The sequence below is a fragment of the Hemiscyllium ocellatum genome, chromosome 20, assembly GCF_020745735.1.
Source record: "Hemiscyllium ocellatum isolate sHemOce1 chromosome 20, sHemOce1.pat.X.cur, whole genome shotgun sequence".
NCBI lineage: Eukaryota > Metazoa > Chordata > Chondrichthyes > Orectolobiformes > Hemiscylliidae > Hemiscyllium > Hemiscyllium ocellatum.
The window spans coordinates 51,230,690-51,257,879 of record NC_083420.1 but is presented as its reverse complement, the minus strand read 5'-3'; the positions used below and the strand labels follow the sequence as shown (position 1 = coordinate 51,257,879).

The 27,190-nt window shown below is 41.6% G+C and overlaps 1 protein-coding gene across 1 annotated transcript; it reads right to left on the bottom strand.

The window, feature by feature from the left end:
* Nucleotides 1-1,388: 1,388 nt before the first annotated feature.
* Nucleotides 1,389-26,478, bottom strand: atp5mf (ATP synthase membrane subunit f). The gene is made up of 4 exons (XM_060840350.1): nucleotides 26,394-26,478; nucleotides 11,172-11,279; nucleotides 10,915-11,031; nucleotides 1,389-1,568 (listed from the first exon to the last, which is right to left on the bottom strand). Exons 1-4 carry the CDS (start codon nucleotides 26,407-26,409, stop codon nucleotides 1,540-1,542), a joined length of 270 nt encoding a protein of 89 aa, XP_060696333.1. The 5' UTR covers nucleotides 26,410-26,478; the 3' UTR covers nucleotides 1,389-1,539.
* Between the last annotated feature and the right edge of the window lie 712 nt (nucleotides 26,479-27,190).

Sequence of the window (27,190 nt, the reverse complement as noted above, 5' to 3'; positions counted from 1 at the left end):
TGTTGTCATGTGTCAGAAAATGGACAATCCAACCTTGTTGCCTTTTCATGGTGATAGTCACAAACAATTTTTCCTCTGCCACCATCTCCAGAATTACTTTATTAGTCTTATGTTCTTTCCAACCGATCTGCTCCATCCTTCCCCAAACTACATTTGACAACTTTCTCATCTTTCATTGCCTATTTTCCTCAAGTTGAAAAATGTGATGCTGGAAAAACACAGCAGGCCAGGCAGCATCTGAGGAGCAGCAGAATCGACGTTTCGGGCATAAGCCCTTCTTGAAGAAGGCTTATGCCCGAAACGTCGATTCTCCTGCTCCTCGGATGCTGCCTGGCCTGCTGTGTTTTTCCAGCATCACATTTTTCAACTGTGGTCTCCAGCATCTGCAGTCCTCACTTTGTCCTATTTTCCTTAAGGTCAATGATTCAAAAGCCTAGATTAAAACACTTCATATCATCGTCATCGTTATTTTCTTAAGATTTGTACTCTTTCATTAAACTTGGAGAATACGTTCTTCCACATTGCTATTGTACCTTAGATTTTTTTTTGGCAATAACCACCTTATGACAAGATACATTCTAAATACTTACATTGTGATCCTTGTTCCAGCTGTTGACCATTTAATTTGATGTCTACTTTCTTATGCCTTTCAATCTCCCAAGTTCCTTAATAGGAATGAAATCTTCCATCTTTACCTGTCTAGCCAATACCTGCAAGTGCCCCTCAAAGCCACACACAGTCCTAACTTGGAAGTATTGTCATTGCTCCTTCACTTATAATGGGTCAAAATCCTGGACCACCCTTCCTACCAGTACCAAGGACTGCAGCAGTTTAAGAAGTAGCTCATCACCACCTACTCCAGGGCAATTAATAATGGATGATAAATGCTGCCTTAGGCAATAACACCCATGTTATCCTGAATGGAAGAAAACAAATCCTCAAAGGGTGCAATTCAACAAGCTGTTATAATAAGTCACCAAGTGTAGCAGTTATCTGAATATGAATTTGTATAGGAGACATAGATTCCGAGCTTAACAGTTGAAAATATGTTCTTGGGTGTGGAAAATGTCAGGGTCAAACAAACCAAGTGTTGCTCAAGGCTGTGCCTCAGGTGCGGCCAAAGGCAAAGTCAAAAGAAGGAAAAGCAGACTCCCATTTTCATGGTTGCTTTCACAGACTGTAATTTTAGGGCAGTACAGATCTGGTGTTTGATCTAACCTCACATTACCTCAACTGCTATTTTGAAACTGAAAAAAAAAACAATGTGTTTTACATCCCTTTGTTAATTACACATTTAAAGAAGCCAAATTCAGCAATATATCACATTTAATTCCAGAAACAATGAACAGATTTTTCAAATTTGTCCTTTCACAAAAATCAGGACAGAGTAATATAACAAATGGGTAAGCAATGAGTTTTACTTATAACCAACTGGTGTAAAAAATGCATGAACAAAGTAACCATTCAATAACAACAGGTCCAGCAGAGACGTTTGTCAGCTTCTATCATTACTTCGAGCTGTAATGTTATTGCAGTCATTTAGTGGTACTTTCTCCAGCGATCCTGCTCTACAATACAATGGAATATATATTAGGCATCTGTCCTCAAATTTCTATTAAAATAGGAGATTGCAACCATGTTTATCAGTCTGTCTCTCTGGAACACCAAACACAGCTACATTATCTGCACATCAACGTGCTGAAGCAGTTAATTGTGTTTGGAATTTTGAAATGACACTGCCCTTGCCTCTGTGCTATACTGCATCCTGTCAGGATTATATTTTAGAGGCTGGAACTAATCTCGCATTTAAAATCAAGCCTCTGAAATATTAATCAGCTTCAGAAAGATCCACTGAGGATTTTTTTTGTTGGTAACAAATTGGATGTGCTTCCGTTAAATTGATTGCAATTGCAAACTTAAACTCCACTAACCCATACGATCATCCCACTTTTATCCCCCCCCCATCCACCCCAGGCTGTAAATGTTTTTAATATTTAACTGAGTTATAACGAGAAAAGTATATTCCCAACTGAATGAAAATTAGAAATGAATCGCAAGAATGAGGCAAAAAGTAAATCAAAATTTGGAATAAAATTCAAGATGAGTAAATTGGTGTAATTGTATTAACAAGGTCTCTCGCCAGTAATGGAAGATTTGTTTTGATGCACTAGTGTGAATTAATCACATTCCATTTCATTTACACATAAGCAGCACTGTATACCGGCATTCATCCAAACATGAGCCTTTCCCTTGGGGAAAATGCCAGCAATTAAAACTCACATAAAGTCACATCCGTGATTTTATAAGTGTTAAAATATGCAATCTCTGCTTGAGTTAATATGATACACTGTATGAAACTTGTTTGAATTAATGTACAAAGTTCATCAGAGGAGATTAATGAGGATATTTGCATTTGATACACAGAAGATACCAATTTACCCAGTTCTGCCTGTGACAGCCATAGGACACCTGAAATAGCTGGTCAGGATTTTGAATGTGCATTTTAGTGAACAAACAGTTGAAGTGCAACAGAAAAACATCTAATTTTTATTTCAAAATCATTCAACACCTCTGCTTCCATCTCGCTCAAAGGGAGTGAGTTCTGGGTCATGACTACTTGAGAGACAAAGCAACAAGAGTATACTGATGGGATTTGATGAATCATGGAATCATTACAGTGCAGAGGCAGGCCATTCAACCCATTTACATCCACTGTCAGCTCTCTCGAAAGCAATCCAATCAGCCCCATTCTCCCACTCCTTGTAACACAAAGTTTTAGTTCACTTCAGAGCCCATCTAATTCCAAATCAAAATTATTCATCTACTTCCATTGTCCTCATAGGTAGAGAATTTCAGATCATTCCCACTTGGTATGTTAAAAAGCTGAGCCACATTATCTGTTTGTGTGCACCATGTTCTGTGAAATGCTATGCAGTTTGTAAAAAGCACTTGCCAGCAGCCCATAACCTTTAAGGATTTCACTGCAAAAATTTTATAAGTCTTACTTGTGCAAGAATGTATGGGCTTGGAATCTAATTAGGGTTTCAAAAGCTAGGTGCAACCTGCCAAATTCCACAATTAACTGCAGTACAGAGGGCTGTATGCAAGCAAATCCCTCAGGAAAGTTGGATTGTTAATTTTAACATATTACTCACTTGATTACTGCAATACTAACAAGGCTTCTGGAATTTAACGACGTACATGTTTCCTGGGCTTCCTGCTTCCACAGCAACAACTGAGGGAACGGTATACACCACAGAAAAATGCCAGCAAGTATCAAGATTTTGCAGCTGTTTTGCTGCCTGTTTGTGCAAAAGGCTTTGCACAAAATACACGAGCTGAGAAGCTGCTTGGGCAAAGTTGGAGATTTCTTTGTGTGAGCTCCAATTTGGAGCTGCAATCTATCAGATCAACTAGGATCCTGCTTAAAATTTGGTTACATTGGATCTTTGATGAGGACGAGGATGACGAGCAGCACCAGCAGGAATAGTGTTATGATATGCAGGGATAGTGTATTGTAAATCAAGTACCATTGGGTGGGGGGACACGCATAGTGGCTCAACGGTTAGCACTGCTGCCTCACAGCACCAGGGACCCACGTTTGATTCCAGCCTTGGGCGACTGTCTGTGTGGAGTTAGCACATTCTCCTTGTGTCTATGTGGGTTTCCTTCGGGTGCTTCGCTTTCTTCCACAGTCCAAAGATGCACAGGTCAGGCGGATTGGCCATGTTGGGAAGGGGAAGGGGAATGGGTCTGGGTAGGTTACTCTTCAGAGGGTTGGTGTGGACCTGTTGGGCCGAAAAGCCTGTTTCCATACTGTAGGGAATCTAATCTAATGTACCACTATTCCTGCAGTCACATCAAATGTTAAGGTGTGCATAGTACCCAATTTACCTGACTTTCCAAATGCGAATAAATCTTATCCCTAAGAGTTTTCTCCAATAATTTCCCTAATACTGATGTAAGGCTCACTGACCTACAATTTCCTAGATAGCAAAGAAAAGAGAAGGAAAGTTATTCTAGAATTGCATAAAAAACAGTTAGACTGCAGTGAGAGCACTATGTGTTGTAAGATGGTACTACACGACAGGAAGGATACATTGCCATTAGAGAGGGTACAAAGGAGATGATTTTTCCAGGAATGGAGAAATTTAGATTTGAGGGAAATGTGGATTGGCTGGATTGTTTTCGTTGAGTTTCAGGAGTTTGAGTGGAGATTCAGTTTAGGTGCACAGAATTATGAGGAGCTTAGGCAGAGTGAATAGGGAAGTCTAACCCTTAGTGGAGAAGCCAAATAACCAACGGTTTAGATTTGACATAAGTGAGAGAAGGATTAGAGGGGAGTTGAGAAATATTTTTCACCCAGAGAGTAAGTGGGTTCTGAAACTCGCTGTACGACAAGGTAATTCAAAATTCAAAAGAAACCTTGGATATGCACCTGAAGTGCCATAACTCACAAGGTTTCTGACTGACAACTGGAAAGTGGGATTAAGCTGGAAAGCTCTTTTTCAAGCCAGCACAGACACTGATAGACTTCTTCCATGCTATAAATGTTAGATGTTTCTATCTTCTCAATTGAATGATTTTCCAGCCACCCGGGTGTATTTGAAGGCAGCGTAGAGGGGACTTGTAAATAAAATGCTTGGCTTTTCCATCTCCCTTCTACTCACCAGTTCCTGGGGTCTCTCAAATGTTGTTGTTGGTAGGACAGGCATCGGGCAATCCACCACACTTGAACCATTCAAAGCATTAAATAGTCAACTAATGGCAACAGAAGGCCCTCTTTCACATTTGTTGTTATATTATGAATAGTTGGGGAAGGTAGAGTCAAAACAGGTAGCATGTCAGCTTTCACTGTGCAGGTTGCTGTCATGTTCTTTGCTGTTTGGGATTTCCCCATGAGATGCACCCTTCCCCACCAAGGTCATACCCATCTTTTATCCATTTTCCACCCTCTAAGATGTAACCTCCAAATCTACTTGCACCACTCCCAACTTCTGTGGGGTCTGCGAGATGAGCTCATCCAAAATCCTAAACTTACCTGAGGTCCAGGTTCCACAACATTTGAATTTCTCCTCAGGGACGAGGCGCAGTCCCAGCAGGGGCCATCGCTCAATCCTGGCACAACTTGGATCGCAGAACCAGATATTCAGATTATCCAGCAGCTCTCTACATCTTAATACTAAATGATGTTGGGGGAGGGGGGGGAAAACGTCCCACTCTGCATCATTAATGCTGCTCCCATGGTAATATGACAGTGGAGCAGTGGGCTTCTGAGATGGTGGGCTCATGTTCAATTTCTCCTTTGGAGTAGGGAATACATCTCTGCATAAAAACCAAATGTTTTTATTCTCAGGCAGCTGCTATGTATTTTTCGTGCTGCAGCAAATCTTCCTCTATAATCTCTCAAGACAGAGTTAAATGCTAGTTGAGTGGAGACACAGAAACCTCACCTAAAATTTGACTAATGACCTCTCTTACTCTGAACAACCCAATCAATGGTGGCTCAGGAAAGCTATATGGCAACCTGTTGCAGCATTCAGCAAGCCACTGGCATGCTAAAGATATACTTCAGATTTTTGGACAGATCTAGAAAGGCCTTTCAGTACCTACTACCCAGGATCTTCAATGTTGAGGCATGCTGTACACCGCACAATATTGTGCAACTATGAAGTTGGATGTACAGGAAGAACAAGGGAAGAAGACTATTCCTACTACTTGGAAAACCTAAATGATGTGAGGTTCACTGGGGTTCCACCAGCCCAGCCATCTGACATCTACATGCAAAATGCATTCCATTCCAACAAACCACAAATCATGCACCTCCTTCACAGATCCCTGTGGCTTTGTGTTTATGAATTTCTGCTTTTTTATCAAAAGATCACTTGCTAGGTAGTAATCAAAAATGGTGAAGATGGGAAAGTTGCAGGAGAAAGAATATTTGAATGGTTTAAATTTAAAACACAAAACTTTCCAATTTAATACTATGGAATATACCAATGTACATAATCTTGTGCAACTTCAAATTCTTTGTTTAAATTTTCCACGCACCTCCACGTGATGCCACACCAGTGGCTACAGTGGTGAGAATAGGCAAATTGCTCAGATCCCAGTTTGTAGATGTAGATACTCTTCATTAACATCTACACAAGGTTTTGGAGTCCTTAAGGATTCCTTCAGTGCCTTTGCAAAGACAAATCACCTTTCTGAGATATAAAGCAGTGTTTGAGTTACTAACTGGGAAGGCAAGGAAATGGGTAGGAAGAGGGCGCTTTTGAGCTGAGTCCCCACTTCTATGTTCACATTACTATCAATCTTATATTTCTGCATTCACATTTCTCTGCTTGCAATAAGGTTAAGAACACTTTATTGCAGATTTGTGGGGTGATGAATGCCCAAGGCCAGGGTATCATGCATCCTTTTTCAGGTGGCATTGATATTGTGCAATTGGTCATTGTTAAGTTTGATTCTGCAAACAGGTGAGAACTCTTATGTATGTATGAAGACATAATTGTGAAGGTTTGTGATGTGACACCAATCTTATGGCTAGCCTGCACAGTATAGCTGGAATGTTCATCAGTATAACACTCCAGCTCATTGGTGAACTCAAAAGTACAACATATAACTTCAGCTGAGGAGCAGCTGGAGCATTCTTAAGCCTTTGACAGTCTTCTCTTCAATTGTCTCTCACTTCAATTTGCTTTTACTCACTGATGATGTGTCAAAATCCAACTACGTGCTTTTCTAGCACTGTGAATATCCGAGCTGGTGCACTGTTTGCATGAGATCTGTAACTATGCACAGAGAGGGAGTGGCTTCCTCTGAAGAATTATTATTGTTTCCCTGCACCATCTCCTGCAGGACACAATTGCCTGCAGCAATTTAAATATATGAATTAGGATTGTCCAGGTCAGAACATTTTAAGTGATCATTATATTTCACTCGTGATTGGCATCATGTTAATGTATGCCCTGGAGGATCTATATTTAATTGTGTCACCATCTGCAACAAAGATGTGCACCAAAGCTCCACTAATGATCAGTGCCTCCTCTTTTGCAACTGTCATTTGAAAAAGGAACAAGGATAGGCCACTTGGTGCCTTAAGCCTGCAGCACCACTCAATACATCATGGCTGACCTGATTTTAACCTCACCTCTATATTCCTGCAATTTCCTGGTAGGAAAGGATTTAAAAGGTCCCTTTTAAATCTTTCCCTTCTCCTCTTAAACCAATGCCCTCTAGTTTTGGACTCCCCTACCCTGGGAAATGACTGAGGCTATTCACCTTATCCATGCCTCTCATGATTTTATAAAACTCTATAAGGTCATCCTTCAGCCACCTAAGCTCCAGAAAAAAAAGTCCTAACCTACCCAGCCTTTCCTTCGAATTCAAACCTTCCAATCTCGGTAACATCCTTGCAAATTTTTTTTGCACACTTTCTACTTTAATAATAATGTAGAGATTCCAGTGTGGGACTGGAGAGGACAGAGTTAAAAACCAACACCAGGTTACAGTCCAACAAGTGTATTTGGAAGTAGCGCTGTTCCGAAAGCTTATAATTCCAAATAAACCTGTTGAACTATAACCTGGTGATTTTTAACTTTGTTTAATAATATTGTTTCTATAGCAGGGTCACCAGAATTGTACACAGTACTCCTAATGTGGCTTCCATATCCAGAGAGGCATCACGACTTTGAATGTGTATGCCCCAATTTACTAATTCTATCATCTGGCAAATTGTAAACCTACAGTATCCCCCTAAATACTGAAATTGAAATCCATTCATAAGGATAATCACCACACCCACTCATGCTGATTGGTCAAGAGATGCAGTAATAATATGAGTATACAATTGCTGGGTTTGAAAGCCACTAACTAATGTGATGCACATACTTATGACTTTCTTACCTATTTTTGGAAACCAATGTTCCCAACCTATTAGCAATTTAAAATTCAGCACCCCGTTCCCAGGTTTTTTTTAAACATGTTTACAGGATATGGGCATTGTGGGCTACGTCAGCTCTGAGCTCTGCTTGGGCATCCGTAAAAGGTTGTCCGCAATTAGGAGTGGGCAACATCTGCTTGCCTAGTCAGGGTAAACACATTCTTGAATGTATAATTTAAAAAATAAATTCTTAACAGAGACCTTACTCATTTTGCTTGAATTTACAAAGACTGCTCCGAAAGAAAATGTGCGTTTGTGTAAAGAGGTAATTAGATAAGATTTCAAAAATTAACACTGGGGAGAAAATATAATCCTCAAAATTCTGAGAATAAAGTATACTCTGACTGAATCTCTGGGAAGTAATTAATCTAAAATTAGCAGGTTTTCTTCTTAGAATATTGACTAAAACCCCAGGTCTAAAATAAAACTAAGATGACAATTAAGGAACTTTCTATAGTAAAAGATTTTGGTGGACTGTATGCAATGTTACACAATGTCATATTACCATAGTTTCATGACACCAAGATCTGGCATTAGAGAAAAGTTGCCTCCATTGACCAAATGGCAATGAGTAACTGAAGGACACTTGATGAATGAAGAAGATGACTGGTTTTTGGAGGTCAGTCATCTCAGCTCAAGGACATATCTGCGGAAGTTCATCAGAGTAGTGTTCTAGGTCCAACAATCTCTAACTGCTTCATTAATGACCTTCCTTTCATCACGAGGTCAGAAGCAGGGATGTTTGCTGATGATTGCACAACGTTCAGCACCATTCAGACTCCTGAGATACTCTAGCAGTTCACGTCCAAATGCAACAAGATTCGCACAATATCCAGGTTTGAGCTGACTGGTGGCAAGTATGTTCGCACCATATAGATGCCAACCACAAGCAACAATCTAATCACCGTCCCTTGATATTCGATAGTGTCATCATCACTGAATCCCCCACTATCAACATTCTTGGGTTGCCTCTGACCAGAAACTGAACTGGACTCACTGTGCACATAGCTGAAAAATGTGTTGCTGGAAAAGCGCAGCAGACCAGGCAGCATCCAAAGAGCAGGAGAATCGACGTTTCGGGCATGAGCCCTTCTTCAGGAATCCTGAAGAAGGGCTCATGCCCGAAATGTCGATTCTCCTACTCTTTGGATGCTGCCTGGTCTGCTGCGCTTTTCCAGCAACACATTTTTCAGCTCTGATCTCCAGCATCTGCAGTCCTCACTTTCTCCCTGTACACATAGAATGGTTCCAAGATTAGGTCAAGGCTTGCAGTAAATAATTCACTTCCTGACTCCCGAAAAACTGTCGCCCAACTACAAGGCACAAAGCAAGAGCGTAAAGAAATACTGCCCACTTTCCTAGATGAGAGCAACTCCAACAACACTTAGAGTCATAGAAATGTACAGCATGGAAACAGACCCTTTGGTTCAACCCGTCCATGCTGACCAGATATCCCAACCCAATCTAGTCCCACCTGCCAGCACCCGGCCCATATCCCTCCAAACCCTTCCCATTCATATACCCATCCAAATGTCTTTTAAATGTTGCAATTGTACCAGCCTCCACCACTTCCTCTGACAGCTCATTCCATACACGTACCACCCTCTGTGTGAAAAAGTTGCCCCTTAGATCTTTTTTATATCTTTCCCCTTTCACCCTAAACCCGTGCCCTCTAGTTCTAGATTCCCCGACCCCAGGGAAAAGACTTTGTCTATTTATCCTATCCATGCCCCTCATAATTTTGTAAACCTCTGTAAGGTCACCCCTCAGCCTCCAAGGCTCCAGGGAAAAAAGCCCCAGCCTGTTCAACCTCTCCCTATAGCTCAAATCCTCCAACCCTGGCAACATCCTTGTAAATCTTTCAACCCTTTCAAGTTTCACAATATCTTTTTGATAGGAAGGAGACCAGAATTGCACGCAGTATTCCAATAGTGGCCTAACCAATGTCCTGTACAGCCACAACATGACCTCCCAACTCCTGTACTCAATACTCTGACCAATAAGAGAAAGCATACCAAAAGCCTTCTTCACTATCCTATCTACCTGCGACTCCACTTTCAAGGACTATGAACCTGCACTCCAAGATCTCCTTAGGACCTTACCATTAAGTGTATAAGTCCTGCTAAGATTTGCTTTCCCAAACTGCAGCACCTTGCATTTATCTGAATTAAACTCTATCTGCCACTTCTCAGCCCATTGGCCCATCCGGTCAAGATCCTGCTGTAATCTGAGGTAACCTTCTTCACTGTCCACTACATCTCCAATTTTAGTGTCATCTGCAAACTTATTAACTGTACCTCTTATGCTCGCATCCAAATCATTTATGTAAATGACAACAAGTAGAGGACCCAGCACCGATCCTTGTGGCACTCCACTGGTCACAGGCCTCCAGTCTGAAAAACAACCCTCCACCACCACCCTCTGTCTTCTACCTTTCAGCCAGTTCTGCATTCCGTGAGATCTAACCTTGCTAACCAGTCTCCCATCAGAACAATACAGACAGCTTGATTGGCACCATATCCACAAAACTTTGGTCATTCCACCACTGATACTCAGTAGCAGCAGTGTGTACTATTTACAAGATGCATTACAAAAATTCACAAAAGATCCTTAGAGAGCACAACTATTTCATCTAGAAGGACATGGAACACCCCCAGCTGCAAGTTCCCCTCCAAGCCAATCAGTGCCTTGGAAACATATCGCAGTTCCTTAAATGTTGCTGAGTCAACATCCTGGAATTCCCTCCTTAATGGCATTGTGGGCATATCTACAGCATATGGACTGCAATGGTTCCAGAAGGCAGCTCATCCCCACCTTCTCAAGGGCAACAAGAGGTGGGCAATGCTGGCCAGTCAGTGACGAGATGTCCTATGAAGGAACTTTAAAAATTTGCAGGTCCATTATTTTAGTGAATTACAAGTAAATGAAAAACATCTCAAGCCCGAAGGAGTCTGTGCACATTTACTTACTAATGTGGCTGAATCCCCAAATGTAGCTGATCACAACATAACCCATCAGGAACATTGAAATGCCACCAAGGCCACCCTTTTTCACATCGATGTAATGTTTGTAGTAAGAATCATGGCCTGTATGATGGAATACAGCAGAAATGAGTAGAACATCTACTACGATAAAAGAACTCTTACTCAAATTCTAATCCATGCAGTACATTCAATGTGTCACTGAGATCTCATGTGTAGAATTAGATTTCTTAAATCACACTTACATCTGCAGATAGCATGAAAAATAGACATTGGGGATAATAGTCTCTGTATAGTCCAGGGAGGAACCTCTTTTACTTTCAGATCCAGCAGATTCTTCTCGATAAGTGGCACTACAAGACAATCACAAGTTACTTAACAAGTATGCTTGGTGCCAAACTACAAAATGGAACAATGAAGGAAGAAGCACATACAGGTAGTTGTCCTATAATGTAATGGCTGTGTTCTTGTGCAACCCCCCCCACCCCCACTATAGAAAAATCGCTCTTTAGAAACAGCGCTTACAGTGTTGTTGATGTAATCGCATTACAGCAACACACATTTTAAAAGATCGCACTTCAGAAGCAGTATCCCCAATTTGCCAACTGTGTTTGTAGCAAATTCCCATTAACAAAATGCAAATTATAGCAGAAAGACCTGTATTCAAATACATCACCTCTCAGAGATCTTGAGTAAAGTATTTTGATCTGCACAATGGGCGCATGTTTAAATCACAGACCTATACTGATTTCTATCATTTGAGGACCTAAATAACAATGGACCACTTCTGAATATTATAATTGTTTCTAATAAACTTCAAGTTTAATTCTGTCTGATGACCATAAAAGATCTGCCCAAACATTGGCTAAGAACATTACTTGGTGTGGTACTGAGATCTACAGATTAGAGTTTGTGGGCTTGATTCCTCAGATTTTCTCAGTGCCTTTCTGTTAGGAAGGAAGGAAAACAAAGTTAAACTTTGTAATCGTATAACCACCCAATGATAATTGCTGGAGAATGAATGCACATTGATTGAAATTAAGACCTGGATTGTCTGGTTAACCTTTGCTGCCTGCCAGTTTACTGTCAGGTTTACAAATGAGTAAATGTCATTTTATATGAAGTGTCAGAATGTTAACAGTTGTCTTTGGTACTATACCTTACATAAATCTGAAAAGACTGTATCTTTTTCATTTTTCTGTATCTTTAATTGTGGGTTGAAGTAGAAAGGACTGTTTAAAAAAATGCAAAGATTGTGGAAAGGATTGCTGCACTTTCAAAAAGCAGGTCACCAACATTCATTGTTAACATTGTTGTTCGTTGAAGCCGTTCAGGTGTGGGGTGTTAGTTGCAAAGAAGCTGGAACCAGGAAATATGTACAAATGAAATTTGGCCAGCAACAAGTAGCTAACTGATCTGTGAAATTGTGGCAGTTGCCAATCACAAAGGCTTTTACCTTCCACTAAATATATGATTGGTTACAAGGTAACTGAACAGCTTATGGGCGTGAATGTTTGATCAGTAGCCATTGAACCTCTGAAACAGAAGGTGCAATCTTTTTGTCTGCACCTAAAAAGTACTTCAAGTCTGAAGTAAACTAGTTTATTTCCCCGTAACATTTGCTGTAGGCTGTAGCTTTTAAACAATAAATCAACTGTAACTGTGAAGTTGTCGCCATATTCCTCTTACAAGCATGTGAAAATACCTCTGAAAGGTTGATGAGCAGCAAGTCCTGACAAACCCAAAGGACAGGACTCACTGAACTGCCTTTCCAGTCTTTTCCTCTACCCATAACACTAATTTTATGCACTTGTCTGCATGAATGTGTAGGTTGGGTTTTACAAGGAGGTTAGAGTTTTAACTACTAGAGTTACATGTTGACCATTCACAATTGTTTATCTGCAGCTAGACTCTATTTAGCTGTCATAAATAGTAATTCTTGTTAAGAACCAAAACGTGGTCTATACTTTCTGTCAATCTGGGTCAAAAAGACAGGTAATTTTGCCTATTTTAAAAATCTTTAACTCATGACAACACTGGAAATAATGAGGCTTGATTTCTAGAGTGCTTCTCCAATCTAACAAATTAGTATCTGCAGGGGAATGCTGAAACAGAGAAAATAAAGCTTTAATTGCTGTCAGAGTATTACCATATGAAAATAAATACCAATAATGTGTAAAGTCATGGCTCAAACAGTGCTCAAATACAATATTGATTAACTGGCAAAATAGTATTAGTTTTTTTTAAATAAAAAAAGTAAGATTTGCCCATGAAAATGAAAGATATCAATCAAATGACTCTTTGAGAGGAATCTTGGTTTTCATGAAAATGCAAGCATTCCTTTCCCTTTAACTAACAACTTGCATTTATAATGATGCTCTTTCAATGCAGGAAAGTATGTCAGAATACTTGACAATAAAGAGAAGGATATAATGTACAAGGACAGTAAAATGAAGCTGAAACTGAACAAAAAGAAATTTACAGAGGAGAACTTTAAGTTTATGACAGGGAGAATATTGGGATCTTGCAAGAGATAAAGTCAAAAATGATGCAGAGAAGGAAACTCGTGGACAAAACTTTAATGAGTGATAATAAATTAACTGAGTGAAGAGAGTCTGGTGCAGTAAGAAGCAGAAAGCACAGACAGCAACATCAAGGAAGAGAAAGTCAGTAAGTTGGATATGAAAATTTAAAAAGACACATGTGAATTGTGAAATCAGAACTCTTGAACATAAGTTCAATGAAGACATATACTGCTGTAATTATTGGATGAGTTGCAAGATTGTTGAGATGTAGCACAAGGAAACAAGGTTGAAAGATGTTGGAGAAGCCAAAATGATGAAGGCACTGAGAAGAGTATTAACGGAAGAAGAGACAGCAACCATAGGGATCAATTTGAAGGTAACTGAAGTTGATAGATTCCAGGCTACAACTTCTCAGTCTTTAATGTCCCAAGTCTTAATACAATACTTAGGTCACTGGACAAAGCAGCAAGGTAGGAAACAGTTACTTCAGTAGACGTGAAAGCTAATGCACCAATTTGAGTTAATGAAGAATGTGGCCAGGGAGGAGCAAAAGGTTGAGAGTGGAGGATAAGGAAAACAACTTAGATATTGGAAAAAGCCATGTCTCAAAGTGAAATTATTTCATCATTTTAGATTATTCTGACATAATTGTTATCAATCTGTCACTATTACAAATTAATGTAGGAATCTATTCCGCCACCTCCAAACGCCGCCATTTCCGCCACCTCCAAACGCCGCCATTTCCGCCACCTCCAAAATACAACGTATCATCCGCCGCCATTTCCGCCACCTCCAAAATACAACGTATCATCCGCCGCCATTTCCGCCACCTCCAAACGGACCCCACCACCAAGGATATATTTCCCTCCCCTCCCCTATCAGCATTCCGCAAGGACCACTCCCTTCGTGACTCCCTCGTCAGATCCACACCCCCCACCAACCCAACCTCCACCCCCGGCACCTTCCCCTGCAACCGCAGGAAATGTAAAACTTGCACCCACACCTCCACACTCACTTCCCTCCAAGGCCCCAAGGGATCCTTCCATATCAGCCACAAGTTCACCTGTACCTCCACACACATCATCTATTGCATCCGCTGCACCCGGTGTGGCCTCCTCTATATTGGTGAGACAGGCCGCTTACTTGCGGAACGCTTCAGAGAACACCTCCGGGCCGCCCGAACCAACCAACCCAATCACCCCGTGGCTCAACACTTTAACTCTCCCTCCCACTCCACCGAGGACATGCAGGTCCTTGGACTCCTCCACCGGCAGAACACAACAACACGACGGCTGGAGGAGGAGCGCCTCATCTTCCGCCTGGGAACCCTCCAACCACAAGGTATGAATTCAGATTTCTCCAGTTTCCTCATTTCCCCTCCCCCCACCTTGTCTCAGTCGGTTCCCTCAACTCAGCACCGCCCTCCTAACCTGCAATCTTCTTCCTGACCTCTCCGCCCCCACCCCACTCCGGCCTATCACCCTCACCTTGACCTCCTTCCACCTATCCCACCTCCATCGCCCCTCCCCCTAGTCCCTCCTCCCTACCTTTTATCTTAGCCTGCTTGGCTCTCTCTCTTATTCCTGATGAAGGGCTTATGCTCGAAACGTCGAATTCTCTATTCCTGAGATGCTGCCTGGCTTGCTGTGCTTTGACTAGCAACACATTTGCATCTATTTGTTTGAGACATTTTCTACCATTCAAAACATGGCTCCCTCTTCAAATTACTCTTCAGCACGTATGATTAAGGTTCATATTGATGACAATAGCATAAGGTTCAATTGTGATGCCACCTGTGAATAAATAGCTTCAGATATTGATTAGGCCAACAAATGAAGAGTTGCAGTTATGTACAATTTTACAGGTCTACTGGTGTCAAAAAATGGTGGATGTATGAATGAAGTTAAAAAACGGCTGGTTTCTGCAGGCAGCCACACTCCACAACTTTGAAAATTTGAGGTTCGTTGAAAAGAAAAAATGCACCCAGCGGGTGAGTTTTCTTGAAAGAACCAAAGGAGTCACTTGTATATCTCTGTATGCCATCCGGCAATATAGAATGGAGTAACAAAGGTAGCATTTAATATCAAGACAAAAATGATTCATGATATTGGGTTGACGTAAAAGATGAGAAATAAAAGTCAATGGATTGGGAGTCTACATCCCATGTACAATTATTGTACCATGTTGCTGAGAATTATTTACTACTTCTGTTTGTGTGGCAATAAACAACGCTACATAATTATTGGATTTTTCCTTTGTGAACTGACAGCAACATTTATAGCATAAAATATTGGCCACTGTAATGAAGCGTAGAGTATGTTTGATTCCCATTGATGGCAGAGTATAACACATGGCACCATTTTCCAGAGGCATTTTTTTTTAGTATTCTTTGGCTTTTTTGCACAGAGAATTTGAAGAGGCTAATAGCTATTCAATGATGGAGAGTGCAATATTTATAAAAACACTACAGATGATCTGGGAACATCGATTGATTGTAGCCTCAATATTAGTCCTTTAAAATGTGAGAAATATTTATTTATCAAGTGTATCTCAGAATTATCTCTGAGTTTGCTACACACAGAATTAAATTGAAGGTACCGATTCTTGTTCTGTGGGCAAGTATAGTTTCCATTTTATGTGCAGCATGATCCTCCAATAGCAATGAAATGAATGACCAAGTCACCTGTTTCTGGCATTGCTCCACTCAGTACTGCACTGATGTATCAAGTCTGTTTATCATAATCTTGGCTCAAGTGTTTCCACTTTATTGAAGAATTGCAATCTATTTTCTACTGGTTTTTGAATGAGTATCTGATGATATACTACAAGTAATGATGTTAGCAAGAGAGATAAACAGCTAACACAATTTGCATAGGTTTATCAAGAAAATAAAATGTCAGTAATTACTGTTCTGGAGGTACTAAATTCCAGAAAATGGTAGAAATGCTTCAGTTGATGAGCTCTGCAATGTGCACAAATATTTATTTTAAGCCAGATTAGGTAGAATCCACGATACACAGGCAAATTTGTATAACTGAAGCAAGATATTAACAGAAATTCTTGGAGCAGAGAGTCATAGAACATGGAAACAGACCCTTCTGTCCAACTAATCCATGGCCACCATGTTCCCAAACTAAACTAGTCTATTCATGTACTTGTCTTTTAAGTGTTGTAACTGTACCTGCATCCATTTCTCTGGCAGCTCATTCCATGCTCGAACCACGCTGTGCGAAAAGGTTGCCCCTCATGTCTTTTTTAAAGCTTTCTCCTCTCACCTTAAAAATATACCCCTCATTTTGAATTCCCTCAACCTAGGGAAAAGAACCTTGCTTTTCACCTTGACTATGCCCATCATGATCTCTATAATCTCCTACGTTCAGTGAAAAGCTATCCTTATAATTGCAACCCTCCATTCCCAGCAACATTCTGGTAAATCTTTTCTGAACCCTCCCCATTTTAACCCCTTCCCCAGCGACTTTTTTTTGGACAAAACGTTTCATTTTCAGACCAATTTTTTAATTGCTTTTTTAATAGTATTTTTAATGCTTGCACTCTCATCTGATGTATCCAAGCTTCTAATAGAAGGCTCATACTCATTGTCATCTTCTGAGCTCAACATCTGGGCGTAATTTGTTAAAAAAAACAGAAAAAACCGAATGACAGTGTGTACCCAAAAGCGGTGCGTTGACGCTTCTTGCAATGCCTGAGGTGGAAGAGACACAGCTACCAGACATATGAGTCACCGAGTATACTCATTTCTAGCTGAGAAGGGCCTATAAATGCTGAGAATTGACGTATAAACTCGTGTGCGGCTGTTTTTGAAATTATATGTTTTGGACGAGTTTACTCATCGCACTCTGAAAAAGACAAATTGGGTGAAGACAAGTTAACTCGTCTTTGCCGGGTAATAATATCCTTCCTGTAACAGTGCAACCAGAACTGCACACAGTACTCCTGAAGAGGCCTCATTAACATCATATACAACATCAACATGACATCCCACCTCCAATACTCAAAGATCAGAGCAATGAAGATGAGTGTGCTAAATGTCTTCATAACTACTCTGCCTATTGGTGACACCAAATTCAAAGAAGCATGTACCTAACTCCTAGGTCTCTCTGTTCTACAAAACTACCCAGGGCCCTACCATTAATTGTGTAAGTCCTGCACTTGGTTATTTTACCAGAATACAATACCTCCCACTTATCCAAATGAAACTCCATCTGCCACTCCTCAGCCCATTGACCCAATTGATCAAGATTCATTTTAAAGTTAAACTGCAGAGAGCAGCAGCTTGCAGCTCAGGGATACTCAGTTTGGAAGAAGAGGTATTACAGAACACTTCACCTTTTCAAGCTAATGATGCAGCCCACTGCTGCTGATTCTTTCATGTTTGGCTACCTCTGGAGCAACAGCAAGGCAGTTAGCCATGAGACATCAAATTCATAAGTACTTTTTGACAGAATTAATTTGCATTTTGTCATCATTTTTTGCCTATATATCAGCTTCTCTTTGAAAGTACAATCAAGTGAAATTAACTCTCCAGCATATTTAAACTATGAGATTGTGGCTTCAACGGTACTTTTCAGAGTCTGTCACAGACTTTGGAAACTGCAGGGTAGTTCCCTCCTGGGACTGCTTCTTGGCTTTTTGGCAAAGTGCAAAGGTAGGATTGTAAACATTTGAGTGAAGAGTCTTGACTTTTCTCATTAGTTTGTAGCTTTGGTCTAATATCAATAGGAGTCGAGGAGTCAAACGTGTTAAAATGGTGAGAACTGAGTGAGGGAGTATAGGGCACTGTCAGAATGTTGATGAAGAAAGTGGAAAAAGATATGCCTGCTAACCTCATCTTCTAAGTGCAGAGGGTTCATACGAGTGATATGATTTCCAAGCAGTGGACTACCTTGCCTATAGTGCATAACTTGAAATGATATTTTAAAAACGTGAATGGATCCCCAAAGTTTCTGCAAGCTTTCCTTCCCAGTGTAAAGGAACTGCACCATGACAGCACATTCCTGTCACTGAAACGATACAGCAAATATACTGATAGGATTGGAAGGTACTCCTACATCAATGGTCTAATAGATCAAGATAGCATTGAAAATGAATGCCAAAGAAGCCATCCCATACCTTTCTCCAATTTTGCTATTGAAAGAATCAAGGTTACATGCTGCAGACCATGTGTTGTAGGGGCAACCATAGTACTGTTAACACCGAAGTTAGACTATAAAACATAGGAAAATTAGGCAATTTGGTCCATCAAGTCTGTTCTGCCATTCACTGAGATCATGACTAAGTTGAGAATCCTCATCTCCACTCCCTTGTCTTTCCCCATGAGCATTGATTCTCTTCTAGAGTACAAACCTATCTAGCTCCGCATTGAATATAGAACGGAGAACAATACAGGGCAGAACAGACCCATCAGCCCTCGACGTTGCGTTGACCTGTGAACTATTCTCAGCTTGTCCCCCTACACTATCCCATCATCATCCATGTGCTTATATATTTAACAACTCAGCCTCAACAGCCCTCTGCAATAAAGAATTCCACAGATTCACTATCCTCTGAAAGAAAAATGTTCTTACTGATTTTGGCATTAAATAGGCAACCCCTTACTATGATTTTATACCCTTTGATGCTAGGCTGTCCCATAAGGGAAAAGAACTTCTCAGTTATGTATCCTGTCAAACCCCTTCAGTATCATATAGGTTTCAATAAGGTTTCCTCTCATTCTTCTGAACTCCGTTGAGTACAAGCCCAAATTACTCAACCGCTCCATCTCCAGCTGCCTCTCATGACAGTATATCTTTACTTTGATAAGTGGAACCAAATTGTTCACATTATTCCAGGTGTGGTCTGGCTGGTGCCTTGTATAATTTTAACAAGACCTTTCTATTTTTATACTCAATTTGCTTTGAAATAAAGGCCAACAATCCTTGGATGCTAGCTTTATTTTATTCTTACATGAGGACCCCAATACCATGGGCTCACCTTAAAAGGTGGCCTTACAGTACCTCATTTGATGCTGTTTGAAAATCCCAATATATGACAATTACTGGTTCCCCTTCATCTAGCCTGGTTGTGACATTCTCAAATAATTCTAAGAAATTTATCAGGCATGAGTTCTCCTGTTGAAGCCATGTTGATTCTACCTGTTATATTATGTGTTTCTAAATGCACTGCCGTTACATCCTTGACAATAGACTCTAACATTGTTCCAATGACAAATATTCCAAGATTTTGACTTAAGGCAGAATGGTGTAAGGTCTGGAAGGGACCTTGCAGGTAACACTGTGCAGGAACACACCCAAAGGCCAGAACCAACCTATATGACATTTCAGATGGATCTTTGAACTAACCTTTGTAAACAGAAATTCAAAGTTCGAAGGATAATGATGTGAAGAAAGAAAACTATACAATGGTCTTTGATCCTAGGATACCTCCCCAAGGTTAACTGATGTTCTTTCAGGTGGTCAGGATAATGGTCATCAATTTGGTCAAGAGGCAATGATCATTGTTTGTGATATTTGAGAGAAAAGAAATCAGAAATGGTATCACCCACCTTAAGAAAGCAAGACCTATAAGTGGAGAGGCGGGACATACCACCAGCACTTCACTGCAGACTCTCACTGATGATGTTCCCACGTATGGTGACTGGAGACTGTCACTGATAATGTTACCTAGTATGGTGATAAAACATCTGAAAACATACCTTCCAGCTCAGTGAGCAAACATGCATGTTAACGGTCATTGTTCTTTACGGCTGGATATTCTGTTGCTAGAAGACACTTCGCTAACACTGAAGGAAGCAGTACTTAGTGGTCTTGTTGCAAAATTGCTTTGCTCTGACCACTCAGGTTTCATTTCTGGCTTGAGTAAATGAGTGACTGGTCTACTTCTAGCAACTCCTATTGCTGCTGATGATGACCAGGCCATGTTGTTCTATGCAGTAACTGCAACTGCATCATCAATGAGGCTGGATGATCCAGCAAAAATGACAGCAAACTGGACGCCACAGAACTAGTAAAAGACACCAAACTGTGTGATGTCATTGGCACACCGCAGATCTAGCGCATCCTTGGTTGAAACCTCAGAAAACACGTTGACACCTTTGAACTCACACAATTGGAGGATTGTGAAAACCTTCTTTGAGCAATGGTTCCTCTCAATTCCATGTGATAACCTGGTTATCAGAATACAAAATGCTCTCGGTGCTTCTATACATGGTGCGTGTTTGACCCATTCTCCCTGCAGCACTAAGGCAATCACACAAGCCCGACTTCATTTTATCTGGAGACTGAAAATGGACCATATTTGCAGGGGTATAATGCTCAAACCTTTAGATGATAAAGGACGGAAAATACACCTGATCACTACCTTTGCATGTGGCTGCATCAAGTTCTCCATAATTCCTCAGTACACAAACACTACCTGCCAGTATGTGCAGTAGTTCTAATTGTGCCAGTATTTTGAAGGATAGATCTGGCCAAGTTCCCAGGAATGCTCCATTCAGTTGGACACACCATACTCCTGCTCCTGATAGATAATTTTTAAAAATATAAAAACATGTTTGATCAGACAATTTGATGAGGTAGTGGTCTGCATGTAATATCCTCAAAGCCCTGCGGAGAAAGGAGATATTGGATCCTGTTGGATGGTTCCTCAAAACACTTTATTGCCAGAACTGACAAGGAATAACCAAGATGTGGCTTGAAGTGTGGTGAATACATTCCTCTCCAATAGCTCCTTCGTGCACACCCAGAGTCCCACTTCGTGGTTAGATGGTTGGGAAGAGTAAGACTTGTCATCTTTTGTGCACTTACAAAGAATGTTTTGGAAAGGGGTTCAGGAGCTTTTGTTGAGGCTCATCTCAAACAGCTCTGTAAGATCAGATGCTATGCTCCAATCCAACCAGATATCCTAACCTAATCTAGTCCCATTTGCCAGCACTTGGCTCATATCCCTCCAAATCCTTCTTATTCATATATCCATCTAGATGCCTTTTAAATGTTGTAATTGTACCAACTGCAACCACTTCCTCTGGCAGCTCGTTCCATACAGGCACCACCCTCTATGTGAAAAAATTGCCCCTTAGGTCCCTTTTAAATCTTTCCCCTCTCACCTTAAACCTATGCCCTCCATTTGGGACTTCCCACCCCCAGGGAAAAGACTTTGTCTATTCACCCTATCCCGGCCACTCATGATTTTATAAACCTCTATAAGGTCATCCCTCAGCCTCCAACATTACAGGGAAAACAGCCCTAACCTGTTCAGCCTCTCCCTATAGCTCAAATCCTCCAATCCTGGCAACATCTTGTAAATCTTTTCTGAACCCTTTCAAGTTTTACAACATTCTTCCCATAGGAGGGATACCAGAGTTGCACAGAATGTTCCAAAAGTGGCCTAACCAATGTCCTGTACAGCCACAATATGACCTCCCAACTCCTATACTCAATGCTCTGACCAATAAAGGAAAGCATACCAAATGCCTTTTTCACTATCCTATCTACCTGCCACTCCATTTTCAAGGAACTGTGAACCTGCACTCCAAGGTCTCTTTGTTCAGCAACAAACTCTAGAATCTTATCACTAAGTGCATAAGTTCAGCTCTGATTTCCCTTTCCAAAACACAGCACCTCACACTTATCTCAATTAAACTCCATCTGTTACTGCTCAGGCCATTGGCCCATCTGATCAAGATCCCGTTGTATTCTGACGTAACCTTTTCCGCTTGTCCACAGGCAGTGTAGACTGGCATATTCCAAGGTCCAGGGATAAATGCTGAGAGATACACTGGAAGTCTGATGCAGTCAACATAAAGTAACAATGGGGTGAAGGTCACAGTCAGAGTCTAAGTCACATTGGATCTAAGTCACACTAAGGACCTGGAACCAGTGTAAAACCATTCACGCTTATACCAATCAAAATATATTCATAACATAATTAAGAACAAGCAATTGGGAGAACCTATATTTTGGCTTAATTAGAAGTAACTGGATGAGAACAATTCTGGTTACTTTATAGAGTTGTACAGCTTGGAAACAGTTCTTTCGATCCAACTCATCTATGTTGACCCGATATTCTAAACTAATCTAGTCCCCTTGGCCAGCATTTGGTCTATATCCCTCTAAACCCTTTCTATTCATGTACCCATCCAGATTCCTTTAAAATGTTGGAATTGTACTAGCCTCATGGCATTAGGATATTGTACAGACACCCCATTTTACTTAGGGAAGGGCACAGTTAACTTAAGAGGGGGGTGTAAATATGATTGAATAAATTAATTTTTGGGATAAGAGGGTTCTCTGGTGGAAGCACAATGAGAAGAATGTGCATTCAGAAGAACAAAATGTCCATAGAGTCATAGAGACGTACAGCACGGAAACAGACCCTTCAGTTCAACCCGTCCATGCCGACCAGATATCCCAACCCAATCTAGTCCCACCTGCCAGCACCCGGCCCATATCCCTCCAAACCACTCCTATTCATAAACCCAGGACAAAATGAGGACTGGAGATCAGAGTTGAAAAATGTGTTGCTGGAAAAGTGCAGCGGTCAGGCAGCATCCAAGGAGGAGGAGAATCGATGTTTTGGGCATAAGCCCTTCTTCAGGAATGAGGAAGCAGGTTAAGATAAAAGGTAGGGAGGAGGGGCTGGGGGGAGGGGCATTGGGAAAGCGATAGGTGGAAGGAGGTTAAGGTGAGGGTGATAGGCTGGAGAGGGAGTGGGGGCGGAGAGGTTGGGAAGAAGATTGCAGGTCAAGAAGGCGGTGCTGAGTGCGAGGGTTGGGACTGAGATAAGGTGGGGGGTGGGGAAATGAGGAAGCTGGAGAAATCTGCATTCTTTTTCAGGAATGAGGAAGAGCACCTCATCTTCCACCTAGGAACCCTCCAACCACAAGGGATGAATGCAGATTTCTCCAGCTTCCTCATTTCCCCTCCCCCACCTTATCTCAGTCCCAACCTCGGACTCAGCACCGCCTTCTTGATCTGCAATCTTCTTCCCGACCTCTCCGCCCCCACCCCCTCTCCTGCCTATCACCCTCACCTTAACCTCCTTCCACCTATCGCAATCCCAATGCCACTCCCCCCAAGTCCCTCCTCCCTACCTTTTATCTTAGCCTGTTTGGCACACTTTCCTCATTCCTGAAGAAGGGCTTATGCCCGAAACGCCGATTCTCCTGTTCCTTGGATATTCATATACCCATCCAAATGCCACTTAAATATTGCAATTGTACCAGCCTCCACCACTTCCTCTGGCAGCTCATTCCATACACGTACCACCCTCTGCGTGAAAAAGTTGCCCTGTAGGTCTCTTTTATACCTTTCCCCTCTCACCTTAAACCTATGCCCTCTAGTTCTGGACTCCCTGACCGCAGGAAAAAGACTTTGCCTACTTACCCTATCCATACCTCTCATTATTTTGTAAACCTCTATAAGGTTACCCCTCAGTCTCTGACGCTCCAGGGAAAACAGCCAGTTCAGCCTCTCCCTATAGCTCAAGTCCTCTAACCCTGGCATCATCCTTGTAAGTCTTTTCTGAACACTTTCAAGTTTCACAACATCTTTCTGATAGGAAGGAGACCAGAATTGCACGCAATATTCCAACAGTGGCCTAACCAATGTTCTGTACAGCCGCAACATGACCTCCCATCTCCTGTACACGATACTCTGACCAATAAAGGAAAGCATACCAAATGCCTTCTTCACTATCCAATCTACCTATCTACCACTTTCAAGGAGCTATAAACCTGCACTCCAAGGTCTCTTTGTTCAGCAACGCTCCCTAGAGCCTTACCATCAAGTGTATAAGTCCTGCGAAGAATTGGTTTCCCAAAATGCAGCACCTCGTATTTATCTGAATTAAACTCCATCTGCCATTTCTCAGCCCATTGGCCCATCTGGTTAAGATCCTGTTGTAATGTAAGGTAATCCTCTTTGCTATCCACAACACCTCCAATTTTGGTGTCATCTGCAAACTTACTAACAGTACCTCTTCTGCTCACATGCAAATCATTTATGTAAATGACAAAAAGTAGAGGACCCAGCACTGATCCTTGTGGCACTCCACTGGTCACAGGCCTCCAGTCTGAAAAACAACCCTCCACCATCACCCTCTGTCTTCTACCTTTGAGCCAGTTCTGTATCCAAATGGCTAGTTCTCCCTGTATTCCATGACATCTAACCTAGCTAATCAGTGTCCCATGGGGAAACTTGTCGAACGCCTTACTGAAGTCCATATGGATCACATCTACCACTCTGCCCTCATCAATCCTCTTTGTTACTTGCTCAAAAAACTCAATCAAGTTTGCTGAGACATGATTTCCCATGCGCAAAGCCATGTTGACTATCCCTAATGAGTCCTTGCCTTTCCAAATACATGTACATCCTGTCCCTCAGGATTCCCTCCAATAACTTGCTTACCACTGACGTCAGGCTTACTGGTCTATAGTTCCCTGGCTTGTCCTTACCACCCTTCTCAAACAGTGGCTCCACATTTGCTAACCTCCTGTCTTCCGGCACCTTACCTGTGACTATCGATGATAAAAATATCTCAGCATACGGCCTAGCAATCACTTCTCTAGCTTCCCACAGAGTTCTAGGGTACACCTGATCAGGTCCTGGGGATGTATCCACCTTTACCTGTTTCAAGACTACCAGTACTTCCTCCTCTGTAATCTGGACATTTTGCAAGATGTCACCATCTATTTCCCTACAGCCTATATCTTCCATATCCTTTTCCAAAGTAAATACTGATGCAAAATACTCATTTAGCATCTCCCCCATTTTCTTGGGCTCCACACAAATGCTTCCTTGCTGATCTTTGAGGGGTCCTATTCTCTCCCTAGTTATCCTTTTATCCTTTATGCATTTGTAAAAACTCTTTGGATTCTCCTTAATTCTATTTGCCAAAGCTATCTCGTCCTATTTCTGCCCTCCTGATTTCCCTCTTAAGTATACTTCTACTTCCTTTATACTCTTCTAAGAATTCACTCGATTTATCCTGACTATACCTTACATATACTTCCTTCTTTTTCTTAACCAAACCCTCAATTTCTTTAGTCATCCAGCACTCCCTATACCTACCAGCCTTTCCTCTCACCCTAACAGGAATATACTATCTCTGGATTCTCATTATCTCATTTCTGAGGGGTTCCCACTTTCCAACCGTCCCTTTACCTGTGAACATCTACCCCCAATCAGCTTAATACCTTGATTCTGAAGAATTGAAAGGGTAGCTACTCAGAGGATGCTTTCCTTAGATGGCAAGCCTAGAGCTGGTGGACATCATCAAGGTTATGGGGATACCATTCTGGACTGTGATGAGCTGAAATGTCTTCACTCACGAGTTAGAAATCTGTTAAATCCACCCCAAAACAGTTGCAAACGCTCAGTCAATAAAGGCTAAGAATGGTGATCACTGAAAATCAGACAGGGAAGTGGCAGCATCTGCAGGTCCTTACTGTCTCCAAGTGGGAGTTACAGTTGAGGATCAGCCACAAACTAATTTAAATGATGGAAGAGACTCAAGGAACTGCATGGCTAAACCCAGTTCCAGTTTCCCATATGGAAAGTCAATGTACTCTGCATGGAAGTGTAGCGAGGCATTCTGGAGTGTGGTTTGTATTACGCTGTGAACAGCCACAGCTGAATTGTACATTGCTGTATCCTGATTGACTGATGAATAAAGCCTATTTCGAGGATAAAACGGGAGAGAGAATTAAAACCACATCTGAGTTGAAAGGATGTGACTGCCTGACCATTTGCTGCTGTTTTCAGCTCTGGACAAGGCTGGTTCCCATAGCAACCGCGGCCCAGAGCTGAAGGCTCTCCGATTCACTTCAGTCAGAGACAGCGATTTCTTCCCCTCCACAAACTCACTAAAAGACAGTGATTCCAATGCTGAAGGCAATTAACAACTCTCTCCATGTTTCACTCTAACCTGTTTCTTTCCCCATGGTCGTGCCACAAACGCACCGGGCAACATGGGAGTGAGGTCAGGCCTTCCCGCCACTCTCCAAAAGCAGGAGTATCTCGGGAGTGAGGTCAGGCCAAGAGCGCAGTGCACCGCGGGCTTCAGCTCAACTGGCTGCTTCCTGAGAGAGGCAGGTCAAAGCAGGTGTCTATGAGAAATGTAAATCCAGTTCACATATTTCCCAATTCATTTTCATTCTCTCTAAAAAGTGAAACGTGTTTAATTCTGCAGCTGGTGTGACTGATCATCACCTCCATGATCATCATCAGTGACGGTTGTTTTCCCATCTCCAGCAGCAGTTAATCACCTGTAAGTGTTTCCCCCTCCATCTCCATTTTGATTAGTATATTCCCTCTCCCTCACTTTTGATAGCTTGCATTCCCCATAATACGTGTTGCTTGAAACGATTAGGTTGGCTCCACGAGTGATTTTACTCGTGGTGGTTATAAGTTTACAAATAAAAATTACCTGAAAAAGTTCCCTTCAACTCCAACGCCATTTTGATTTACTTCCTTCCCTCTCACCCTACTTCTCCCTCACTTTTGATGGCTTGCACTGTCCATAATGGGCTTTGCTGGTAACTATTTAATTGGCTACTTGGTGATTTCTGGCAGTAGTTTAAAAAATGCAAAATAAAGACATCACAGTAGTTTTGGTGGTGAGCAAGTCACTTAGCAGTGTGTGATAGCATTTCTGAGTAAAAGAAATAAGTGATGAAACCTGTAAGTGAGATAATTCTCTGCCAGTTTGGTGCTGTGGCCCCT